Below are 12,618 nucleotides of genomic sequence, written 5' to 3'. Positions count from 1 at the left end.
ATATTTTCTTTATTAATTTTTATAATTTCTTTATTTCTTTAGTTTTATATGTAAGTTGGAGCTTGGGCTCAAACTCGTTAATTTTTTTGAACTCGAGCTCAATTTTAATTTTAGGCTCGAGACCGAGTTCGAGTTCAAAGTATTTAAATCAAACAAAACTCGAACATATGCAAGTTCGAGTTCGGCATGGCTCGATGTCATCATAGAGGAATCCAAGATTTTGCAATAGAGCATACTAATTTCTAATAACGACTCAATAGACCTCGAACACCTTGACATCTCCTCAACCTTTTCTCCATTATTCTCCTCAACCTCCCCTAAGTCCTCTCTAACAACTTATTCCATCCTCCACCACCTTGACATCTCCTCAATTTTCTTTCAATTCTTCTCCTCAACCTCCCTTATTCATCTCTAACAACTTATTCTAACCCTCCAAATGCCTTCGCATCCCTTGATAGGATGGCTATAAGTTTCCTCTATTGGAGTTTATTTTGGTGGCAAGAGATGACTCATTTTCCTTGGTTTTTCACATTGATGATTTTCTCATCTCTCAACTTATCTCTCATCTCCTGTGCCATGTTAGCAGAAGGGGTTTTGACTTTCACTCAAATTCCTTCTCCATAAGGGGAGGAAGTGTTGAGAAACTACATTCTCATCATTGATCTGGTGGAATCCCTTCGTGATGGAAAATCTGAAAGAAATAATTTACTAACACTATATGCATGTTGTTTGAGTAATTGCATAACAAAAAATAATTACTCCTTGATAATAGAACCTATGCTATGTGGACTGAAATGATTTTTCAAGGGAAACCCATTATTGTCTTATGGAGTAAATGTGAAATTCATCCTTATTTCAATTAGTTTGTTCTATTGGACATGCCTCCTAGTCATATCTGGATAGGATTACTTTTGCCTAAGTTTACTAAACTTTGAGTTTTGAGTAAGAGGCCTAACCAATATAACCCAATAGACCGATCTGTTAGGTGCAGAAATCTACCGCCTACAGGGTTTGGGGGTTTTTCAATTTTATTAGACATAGTTTAAACTCCACTATCTATTTAGTCAAGTTTGGTTTAGATAAAAATATAATCCAATTGCACAGTTGTCTCACATCTGTGTATATTTGGTCGGACCACAGGGAGCAAGGGATGAAATATTGTGCCTGTTTAAAGGGGGAGAGAGAGAAAAGGTAAAATCCGCATAAAATTATTGGAGGGTTAAAACGTCATTTTACGCTTGTTACGAAAGGGTGCTGTACACTCACCCTCAAAAGCATCGCTGTATTCTGTAACGCTCCCTGCCGGCTTTCCATATATTTCTTTTATTTTGAAATATTTAAAATACATATAATAATAAAATAGTATTCTTCTGATTTCGTCCAATTTTATATGGAAAAAGCACAGAGAGAGAAAATAAAAAAAGGGAAAAAGGTACAGGAACAATCTCTCTCGCCCAACTAGTTAGAAATGGGGGTATCGTTCAAGGTCTCCAAAACCGGCACGCGATATCGTTCGAAGCTCTCTCAGCCGCTAGAGATTTGCACCAGCGACAATCCTGCAATTTCTGACCAGAAATCGGCTGGCCCTGCTCACAATGAGGTTAATTTTTTGCTTCTTTTGTCATTTGCATGTTTTGTTATTCTTTGATTACCATTCTCTGCATTGTCGACGAAATGTTTATATTTGAATGAGTCTAGAAGGTCACTGTATCTGTTTGAATCTGATGAACTTGATGTTTTGAGTATCTTGAGATGTTTCTTTCTAATGTGTTCGAGCGAGTGTCGTTACGCTTCCCTACCCACTACCAAGAAAACTGATGGTACAATATTCGTTCGTTCGCAAGTTCTCTCCTGTCATGTATTGGAGATGACAACAAGAATGTGTGTGTGTGTGTTTTTCTTTCGTTTTTCATTTATTTGTCATTGCGGACCGAGTTAAAGAACATTGAGGAAAACGCTACGGATTTGAGTGATACGTCAACTGCTTCAAATAGGCAATCGTATTAGTCACCTTGTACTTAAAGGTAGTGGCTTGAAGAATTTCATTCCATTAGTTCTCTACTATGAGTGGCATATGGATTTGTTAATGTCTTAATTTGAGTTCAAGAGGCGTGTCAAATAACTGATCAAGAATTGGTAAATCTTGATTCAAGAGGTCATGTTGTATGTTATGTTGAGAAGATATGAACCTGAATTTCTATAAGAAAATATGCTCCAAAACTGCAAAATTCCATGTGGGTATAATAGCTTTACTATGGTAGAATTGGGTTTGGTTTTGGGGTAGGTTTTTTAAAGTATAGTCCTGGTTGCTAGTTTGACACCGAATTTTTTCTTCACTAAAACCCATGACAAGGTTGAATTTCTGGCCTTTTTCTTGTGTAAAAATTCACAGCTGCCTTCACACATAAAGACATATTTTTTTTTTTGGAAAGAGTCATTTTGATTAGCAAGGGGTGTAATGTGAACTTATTTATAAAAGAGACTTTTTTCTTAATTATATTTTCTTTTCTAAATTTTTTCTCTCTTAAACCTATGCCATTATGTAAATAAGGGATAAAATTGTAATACTACTCCATGGGTCCAGATTGGGGATACCTGTTTGCACCACGAATTTGAGACAGGTCTTTTACGTAAACCCTCTCCTGGCCTTACAACGTGAGGGACAAACCCATCTCTGCATGGGGCTGGTCTGGTCCGGGTATATTAAGAATAGTCCCACATGGATAAAAGAGTAGAAAAATCATGTGCTTATTAGTTGCCAAGAAATCTCTTAGCTCGACTAGTTATTTTGGGATGAATCTTGACCCAACTTTAAGATGGTATAATAGCAAATATTTTTATGTGGTCTCTACCCAAAATTGTCCACATGTCGAGCCACAAATTTGGGCTTACACATGAGTGAGAGTGTTAATAATAGTCCCGCAGGAATAAGAGAGTGGACAAATCATATGCTTCTTAGTTGGGAAGAGGTCTCTTAAATTGGTTAGTCATTTTGGGATTGACCTTGATCCAACATTATTACAGGGTTTCCTCATTTAACCTGGCCAGGTTTTATCCCTAATTCAAACTTTGATTTAAAGGAAGTTCAAATTTTTTTGTCTGACAATTGGTTGCTAAATGCTTATAAATTACTTTTTCTTCAACACAGAAGTTTATTAGGTTTCTTCTTGATGCTTTTAGTGGTTGATGACAATCAAGTATGGTAATAGATCTGTTCTCATTGAGGCTATTAACACTGAATGATATTTTTGAAGCCAGGATAAAGAAATATGACAATCTCATAAGATCTTATCATGCTATTATTTATTACCTTTCCATTCTTTTTTATCTTGATGGTTTTCTCTTTAGGAAACAGTACCTGATCTACTTGGTGGATTCTAACTTTTCAAATATCTTCTAGCTTCAGAACTTTGACTAATGTTTACTTGTTCTATGTAGGTCAATATAGGGCTTGGTGATGATCATGTTGATCATGTTGGTTATTCAACTTCTTTGGTTAACTATGGAAGAGAACAGGTGGTGCCAGGTGATGTTAGTAAATGAATTTGAGAGCAGTGTTCCATTATCTTGATGAATAGTGATTTTGTGGGATGTCAGATGAGGCTCCTCCTCCTGGCCTTTTAGCTATATTTGTGATGAAATTAAAGATTTTGTGTGCCTTAATTGTAATAACCTGGCAGCTCATCTCAAGGGCTTCGAATAAAGAGTCTGACTCCCTGGCTAAGCAGGGGGTATCCTGCTCGTCTTTAGTTTTGGGGGAATTCTTCCTTCGTGTTCCATAAGGGCTCTCAGCCCCTCCTTGTTCTATTCTTTGCTCAGAATTAAAAAGCCAATCACTATTTCAAAAAATATTTTTTTCACTTGGCTATCTATTGAACTGTAACACTATAAAGAGTAACAGTTAAATTTTGAAGTGACTGGTCATTCTATTTTGTGTTTACTGCTAAATCCATTAGTGTTAATGAATTATAAGCTGAAATAATGAGTGAAACTAAGGAAAATTCATTATAAAGTAAAATTTCCAAGCAGAATAGAAATTAAAGAATTTTCAGCCGTAACCACTTCCATTTTTTCTAAATATGGTGTGTGTGCATGTGCATGTTGAAATATGAAACATGTAAATGCATGTAAATATATATTTATGTGCTTTTTACTTGTGTATGTATTTATATTTATGTATATATTCCTTCCTTTTGGTTTGTGTTTGGGCTTAAAATTAAGTACTTTGCCAAACTTCTGAGGTCTGCAAATAAGATTGAAGTCCTTTGTTTGCATTTTAGTGTTACTAACTACTGCTCTAGTTTGGAAAACTTCCAAGCACTTTTTTTTGTATTCAAATAAGTGGATGGGGATGTTGGACAACAGAAAGAGTTGTGATGATGCTGAGGGTTTCATCAGAAAACACAGAAAATTATAAGTGATGTGCTCTTCAAAAGTGAAAGGAAGGTGTTTACATGAACTGAAATTCCATAGCTGTAATTCTTGAAAATAAGGTATGGGGTCAAGCAGTATTCTTGATGTAACTCCCTGCAATGGAACAACGTTTTAGTTGTAGGATTTTTTGAGTGGTTGGAATCAATAATAAGAACTAAAACACCAGCTTCTGATACGGCATTTCAAACCCAAACTTTAGAGGTTGTCTAGTATAAGGTTTAAGAGATAAGCTAAACTAATATTTGACAAACCTGCTAGGGTTTCTTAATTAAAAAAAAAAAAAAAAACCTGCTAGGGTTAGTGAGAGGTAGGAAGTCTCTCTCTGTGTCGGTAACACTGGGTGATGTATCAGATATGAGGACTGATGTAATTTTAACAAGACATTAATGCCCATGATACATGGGGTGTAGTGGAATTTGCATAATGTGGTTAAGTGTTGGTCTGGGAACTCATTTTCTATTCCATAATATTTTTCCATGGCATAAGATGGGTTTCTTCTTTCTATTTAAGGAAAAGTAGGGCCATGACTCCACTCTAATAAGTGTGTGTCTGTGTTTTTTGGCAGAGCCTGAGGTTTCCTTTTCATTGATTTTGTTTCCTGAAGGGTTTGCTATTGGAAAGCCCAATGAGGTTTGTTTACAAGCTTCTATGATGTTCGGTTCCAAATTCAAAATATCATTTGCTTTCTATTTCAAAAAAAATAAATCATTTGCTTTGTATTTTTTTAAATATTTTTGCTAAGCTTACTGAATTTTTTTATTTTTGAAAACAAGCGTACTGAATTTTTTATTTTTTTTCACTTTTTACTGAAACATTGATTTTTTTTTCTGCAATTGAAGAAAGGACTTCTTGCACATTTGTTCCAAGACAGTCAGAGGTTGTTCCATCCTTACAATAGAGAATCTAAGACTCTATTTTCTGTAAGTAAATACTTTGCATTCTTCTTTTCGTAATGTAGGATAAATATTTTAGTGTTGTTGCTATCTGGACCTGCTCAGAATACTATTTACATTGATTTCATATGCTTACAACAAATGTCTGTACATGTTTATTTAATTTTATACAATGGATCCCTTTAGCTGTGGTCATTGAGAATCGGATGTTGTAATGACCCTATGTTTTGGAGCCTTATATTCAAAATTTTGTCTGGGTTGATGATGGTAAAAGTTGGGGCAACTACTTAAACCTTTGTATGTTAGACAGTGACAAATAAGATTTTGAGTTTTAGAACATCCACCGACAACACAGCACCATGCAACATTGTGTGTGTAACAGTAGGTTGGTGACTACTAAATTGGGTGGCTTTGATTGGTTTTTTATCTGAATCACCTTGATCTTAATAATTGTCTTGACTCTCTTGTGATATATTTGATTCTTTTGGAGTGAAATAAGATGGCTTAAGTGGACTGTTTAATGCACCCAGTTGGGGGGGATTTTACTTTGAAAGCATCTCATCCCAACAACAAAGTGTAATTTTGAAGAAATCAATAAACTAGTATACAGAATTTCTGTTTCCATAAATATTTTAAAAATAATTTTAATATAATAAATAATTCCAAATCGAATTAATGAATGTTTTTTATATAATTTTGATCTAAAATTTTATTGTAGTTGGGTCCTGTGGACCCCACTTGATGACTTGTATTTTGGATTGAATTATGGATGGTGGATATAACTAGTCCATCTTGAGTTTGAGTTTGAGTTTTAAGTGCGGGACAAAGTTAAGAGGAATGCTCCTACAAGTCTACCAGGTCTATGTTCGTCATTGGTGAAGGATGTCAGAATGATCCTTGAAAGCCTACCCCAATCTCAATGGAGAAGGGGACCTGCCATGTTGGTTATATTCTGATTGTGTTTTGCCTAATATTTGTTACTGTTTATTAAAGTATATTTGTTGCTATTTGCTACTAGGCAATTGAGAATGGCTGGTTGCCTGGAGATATTTTTGATGATTTACCTTGCAAGTATCTTAATGGAACTATTACCTGTGAGGTAAGTTACTGATATCTGATCAGTTATGACTATGTCTTCCATTATTGGTTTTAATTATACAAGTACATAACTCCTTATCAGGTACAAGATTACCGTAATTTTGCTCCAGAACCAGGAAATCCCGTTCCTATGGGGAATGGGCATCCTATTATTCAGAAAGTGCACCTTCAAATGTGCACGGAAAATGTTGTCAAAGATATGGCATCGATCTCGGATGACTCTTGGACCTATGGGGATCTACTGGTCGGTGATTTAATGCTTATTCTGCATTTTGAGATTATTTCTCAGATGGTCATTTCACATTTCTCTTTTCTCTTTGTTTCAGGAAGTTGAATCTCGGATAATTAAGGCCTTGCAACCGGAACTCTGCTTGGACCCGAACCCATCCTTTGAAAGACTTTGCAAGAGTCCCATTTTAGAAAAGGTAATGATGACCTGTGTGCATTACTTGTGTGTGATCGGGATGGAAATATGGAAGTAACCTCAATTATTTACAGTTAGGCTCTTCAATGGTGATTGTCTTTGCATGTCCGTATCTCCATGACACCATATGTCAATCATTAGTAATATTTTTTCTGGTGTTGGAGAGTTTTATTAAACAGAAGATAGAATACAACAGCTAGGAGGGGGTGGAAACATTCAGACCAACATGTTTGAGAGAAAACCCCCTCTTTTACAAGTTTATTGGCCAGACTATTGGCTGATCAAAATATGTGGCACCAAGAAATGAAAATATAATTAACTTAGTCAATAACCTTTAAAAAAGTACTGAATCTCCTTGAAATGGTGTTGGTTTTCCTGCACCACCTGGTTACTGGAGAATAGTTCTCTTCAGTGATAAGATGTTCTGAAGATAACTTGAAAATTCTCAAACCTGTAAGAACCTATCCGATCTCAGCTTTATTGGAATCTGAAGTTCCAAGAGGGCCGGAATAGGTGGGAGCATCTCATCATTTGAATTTCTGAACTCTCCACCTCAACCACTAAGTCCTGGTTGCCCATGGAGCTGTCAGCAAAGTTAAGATCGATGGAGTCCATAGGAAGAGGGAGCCAAGGAGTGTGACTGATGTGGTGGTGACTGGTGCATTCTAAGATAAGTCGATTATTTTGAAGACATTGTCTTATTGCCTATATTCTTACTGTTTTGTAGCTCAATTTGGGAATTTATGCCAGGCATAAGAGAAGCCAGAGACATGTAAAACCCGTTAAAATCATTACTGACAACCATCTTCAGAAGGTTTCTACCAGTTCCATTATTGAATATTTGAATCCTCAGCTGTCTATTATGCCTGCTGCCTGAAATTGCTTTCTGCATTTACAGAATTATGATATGGAGCCAGAGGCTGCAAGACGGGCATCACTTGTAGAATGTCAGATGGAGCTTCAGAGACCTGCGAATTGCTCTAGATCATTTCCTGCAACTGCAGAAAGTCCACCAAATTTAGCCAGGGGCATTAAACACGTTGTTACTGACTCCTGCAGTGACCCAAGATATCCCGATGTGGCTCTTGGGAAGAGGGAAAGATGCGAAGTACAATCTCTGTCTTTGCCTATGTTGAAGAAGCCTAAACAAGAGATGATGGATCATGAATATCGTCAGTTTACTGGAAATCAAGTAGGATCACATCTTGGAACTGATTTACAGAGGAGAGGCAGCCTCTTAGAGCTGCATCTTGAGGCACAAAAAATGCAACCTGTGAAATCGAGTGGCCAAAAGCACAATAAAGTTGCAATGAATCACTTTACTCCGTCGCCTCAAAGGAATAGTGGGAGCCACAACTGTGAGAAGGATCTAGGAACAGGTGATGCTTCCACTCCTTCTCACAAAAGAAAACCATCACAGAATCCTCGGCTCTCAGCAGGTGAACCAACTGCCTTCCCTGTTTCATCATGTAAATTTGAAGAAATTTCTAACTTTTTTTGGGCTTCCTATGGCTCAGGTCTTCCAGGTTCTGCACTTGTATCTAATACAGAAAAAGCTTCGTCAAGCACTTCTGGTAATTCTGGCAATAATGGTTCTCTAATACAAGAAACTCAGGGCCTAACAAAAGTCAAAGCTAATTCCCTACCTAACGCTTCTAGTACTAGTGGAGCTGGGTCTCCTCTGAGTGCTTCTAACTTTAATGCTCCATTGGGTGGAGATGCCTCCTCTGCAGTTTCCCAGCAAAAACTTCCTTTGTCAGGGTTTAAGGGTGATCCAGCTGTTCTCAACAAATTTATGATGATTGACATGGTAGTTAAAAAGTAAGCGTGAAAATTACTTTCCCAGAGTTCTCCATTAATATTGCAAAAGTCAGAAACTGAATATTGTTTCATGAATTCTTCAGGTACAATCTCAATCATGGGAGTAAAAAGCCTGACAGATATCTGGATAGAAAACCATTACAGCATTCTCCTCACCAGCTTATGAGACATCTCAGTCAAGATATCAAGGAGTTCAAGGATCCTGCTATGCCCATGTCAAAAAGCCTTGTTGGTGGTAGCACTGAAATTGGCAAGATCAGGACTCTGATGTTTGAGCGTGTGACACGTAGTTTTCAGGGTAAGTTCTGCTGTATGTGAGCAAGTGCCTGGCTATGTGTTCTACTTTTAGACTGATTATTTTCTGCCACTCTGGCAGGAACTGGCATGCATATAATTGTGCGAAAGGCTTTTTGTAAATTACTTTTGTCCAATAAACCAAAGGATCACAACGTTGAAGCCTGTGTTCTATATGGAGATGAAGATTCTAGTAATTCTTCAGGGTTCAGTCGACTTTTTCCTGACACTGTAAGTCAAATAATTAAAAGTTCGTTCTTTTTTATTTTTTAAGTTAAATGAGAATTTCTTTGTATGAAATTTGTAATTCAAGTTGGTAGGTATGTGAAAAAAATAAATGAAAGGACAGACTTTTGCTTTAACGGATTACAGAAGTTGAACTTGAAAAAAGATCTTCTACTAAAACACTCAAGCTTAGAGTGGAGAGGTGTATTCCAAGTTCTTACACCAAGTAATGGAACACTTCACAACTGACGTGGAATTATTTTCAACTATCTTCCGTACATGTGGGCCTTTTTTGTACCTTTGAACACATTGACAATTTTGGGTGGAAGCCTAAAAGAGACCTAACAAACTTGCTTTGATACCATGAAGAAATACATCTTGCTTAAAATAACTCAAGTTCAGAATGGGGAAGCATGCCAAATTTTTATACTAGGTTGTATATCCTGCCAAATCCAATGACAGATTATTCGCAACATAACTGATTTAAAGAATCTGGATTAATTTTATATTGGTAATTTTAGGAATCTGGTGGTATTCAAAAATTTATATAACTTCCATTAGAAAAAAACAAATTTATCCATATCTAATATGTATAGTGTGTTCTCTCTCTTCATTTGGTCAACTACATCATGCATCCTCTTTTTTCATTTGATAAGTCACCTTAGTACTGTGAGTAGGGCATCGATTTACCATCGAAGGTTGTGGAGTTCGGAATAAGGGCTTGGGTCTAGGTTTAAGGGGAGAGGGAGTTTTATGTCTTAGGTGAGTAGAGTTAGTGAGTCTTAACATGCTCATGATTTGACTATATTCCAGTTTCCAAAGTAGTCGAAAATAAGTTTCCACATTCTAAATAGTGAAATGTTGTTGTCTAATATGATGGTATTGGTGTCTTTCAGTGCTATGCTGACTTGTTTGCTGCTCAGTTTGCTGCTCTGGTATGTCTATACACTATTTGACCCTCATTTAAAAATACTCTATCAATTTCTTCATTAAAAAAATTAATGCATATTTCTCACTTTTCTCTATACTGTTATTCAGTCTCTTGACTACGGTTTTTTTGTAGATGCTGCGAGATGGTTACCAGCTTACAAATGATCACCTGCAGCCTTTTCAATACTGCTCTCCTCAAACTTCTGATAGCATAATTGCAGGTCATTTGAACGCCTTGCCAGCTATGGGGGCAGTTGAGCTACCTTATACTTCATCCAGTTGTGGCCAGAATTTAAATCTGGGTATGCCTGTGAGCAGTGCTACCATGAATCAACTACTGCCTTCTCCAAATATTCTGAGTAGACCCCAGACCCTCTTTAATGCAAATCTCCCAGTATCACCACTACAATTGGGTTACTTGGCCCAGCCTCCTCAGATGGATTCTGCTAGCCTTGCTAGATCCTTGCCACTTGTCACAAACAACACCACAGGCAGCACAAATCTTCTTGTTGGCAATCAGATGATCAGCAATGATTCCCTCTATCAATTCCGGCTGAGGCAACAATGTCAAAGACAAAATATTCAGCACCAGCACCAGGGAAAGATGATGGTTGGTGGAACCGGACCTACTATTGGCATGGGAAGTACGAGTGGTGGGTCCACTGGGTCCTCAGGGTCTCCGGGGATGGGGAACATGGTAGGCATGGGAAGTTTTCGTGGGGGCTTGTCATCTCCTCTTAGCTTGACCAGTCTAAACCAGATTGCTAATATCAGCCAAGTATCAGGTTTTGGTTTAAACCCACAAATACGCTCTGGAGGGATATTCCAAACTCAGGCTGCTGCCTTGGCAAAGATGAGATTTAATCAGAATCAGGGGAGGGGAATGATCAGTGGTGGGTCCATCAGGTGCCCAATGGAGACAATTGGTGGAATGATGGTTAGTGGTTCTATGCCTGCTGGGTCAATGATGAATCAGCAAGCCATGAGTGGAACTACAGTACAAGCCGCAGCAACTGCCACAGCATTGATGCGCCCACGAAAGCTTTCTACCATGAATCATATGTTGAACCAACAACAGTTATGGCAGCATCAACTAGAGCAACAGCAAGCCCTACAGCAGCGGATTGGCTCTGCAATGCAGCATTCACAAGCTAGTGGCTTGCCTGACCAAATGGATTCACCGGTGTCACATATTAGTTCACAACAGATGAGCCATCAGGGGCCAATGAGTCCACAGCAGTTGAGCTTGGAGGTGGGACCAGTGAATTCTCAACAGATAAGCCAACACATGACTGCAGGTAATATTGGGTTGGGTCCAGGGAGCCCACAACTGAGCTCGCAGACACATGGTTCTGTTGGAAGCATTACAAACTCACCCATGGAGTTGCAAGGAGTGAGTAAAGGTGGTTCCGTTAACAATACCAGTGCAGGGGAATAGGATATCAGTATATTTAGCACCTGGGTCACAGATGGTACAGCGTTTTTTTGCTTCTTCTCATACTGTAAATACAAAAGACTAGCTATAGATGTAAAGCAATTTTGCCTTCTTTTAGCTTTGCAATTAACGATAATTCTTTCTTTCAACTCTTCTTCTGTGGTCCCTAGAAATACAAATGACAAGCTATAGATGTAAAGCAATTTTGCCTTCTTTTGGCTATGCAATTAACGACAATTCGTTCTTTCAACTCTTTTTCTGCGGTCCCTAGAGGACAGTGATGTCAGAGAGTAAGTATGAAAACTTTTAGAGGAGCTCTTTTTTCATTTGTTTTCTCTTTCTTGCTTTTTCTTTATGCGTTTTTCTTTCTGCTCATTGCATGCAAGATCGAGGACCGAAAGGTTCTATTACACTAAATCAATACTTGTTCCCACTTTCCTTTTTGGATCAATGCCTTAAAAAGGCACCATCTTACATGTTAAACTTCCTTTATCTTTCTAATATGAACTGTGGTCTCAAATAATGATAAATATGCCAAATTTCATACCTTAATTAATAGTCCTGGAAATTTTTAAAATTCTGTAAAACTCTAACAAAAAGTTAGAGCTAGTAAAAGACAAATTCTGAGACAATAAAACTATGAAAGCTATTTTTTTCACTGTGGTAAATTTGAGTTTTAGGGCTCGTTTGGAACCCACATGAAAGAAGAAAATGGGAGAGTTATTTTCTGTTGTTTGGTAGCAGATAATTATTGTGAAAAAAATAAAATAAAAGTGAAAATTATTTTCTCTCTTAATTAATAAATTTTCTCTCACAAAATTATGAAATTTGTGGATAAAAAAATAGAAACTCGAGAGAAAATTTTATTCATCAAAATTTTAAAGTTTACTATTTTTTTTTTTTTTTTTTTCATTTTTCACAAGTATTCAAACAAGAGAAACTATATTTGTCGTCCTTCTTTTGTTTTATTATCTATAGGCATCCAAACAAGGAAAAAGAAACCTATTTTTCTTTTTTCTTCCTTTTCTTTTCTCTCTACTTTATGTGTTCCAAACCCAACCTTA

The 12,618-nt window shown here is 37.1% G+C and overlaps 1 protein-coding gene across 1 annotated transcript; it reads left to right on the top strand.

Annotated features, from left to right (window-relative positions):
• Positions 1–1,468: 1,468 nt before the first annotated feature.
• Positions 1,469–11,766, top strand: LOC137942087 (protein PHYTOCHROME-DEPENDENT LATE-FLOWERING-like). Its single transcript, XM_068787769.1, has 14 exons — positions 1,469–1,600; positions 3,439–3,526; positions 5,000–5,064; positions 5,274–5,354; positions 6,346–6,426; positions 6,508–6,669; positions 6,752–6,850; positions 7,577–7,663; positions 7,748–8,288; positions 8,367–8,670; positions 8,754–8,968; positions 9,047–9,195; positions 10,086–10,124; positions 10,253–11,766. Exons 1-14 carry the CDS (start codon positions 1,469–1,471, stop codon positions 11,555–11,557), a joined length of 3,348 nt encoding a protein of 1,115 aa, XP_068643870.1. The 3' UTR covers positions 11,558–11,766.
• Positions 11,767–12,618: the final 852 nt, after the last annotated feature.

Source organism: Aristolochia californica, unplaced genomic scaffold (assembly GCF_029961685.1).
Source record: "Aristolochia californica isolate CCGP_79_NKW_82.1479 unplaced genomic scaffold, dmAriCali1.0.hap1 SCAF_9, whole genome shotgun sequence".
NCBI classification, from domain to species: domain Eukaryota; kingdom Viridiplantae; phylum Streptophyta; class Magnoliopsida; order Piperales; family Aristolochiaceae; genus Aristolochia; species Aristolochia californica.
This window is presented reverse-complemented; position numbering and strand designations above follow the sequence as displayed.

Excerpts from the sequence above, each read along its gene's own strand:
- LOC137942087 (XM_068787769.1), top strand. The coding sequence starts at position 1,469 with ATGGGGGTATCGTTCAAGGTCTCCAAAACCGGCACGCGATATCGTTCG. Across the intron at positions 5,065-5,273 it reads CTATTGGAAAGCCCAATGAG|AAAGGACTTCTTGCACATTT; the intron begins GTTTGTTTACAA and ends CTGCAATTGAAG. Across the intron at positions 6,851-7,576 it reads AGAGTCCCATTTTAGAAAAG|CTCAATTTGGGAATTTATGC; the intron begins GTAATGATGACC and ends ACTGTTTTGTAG.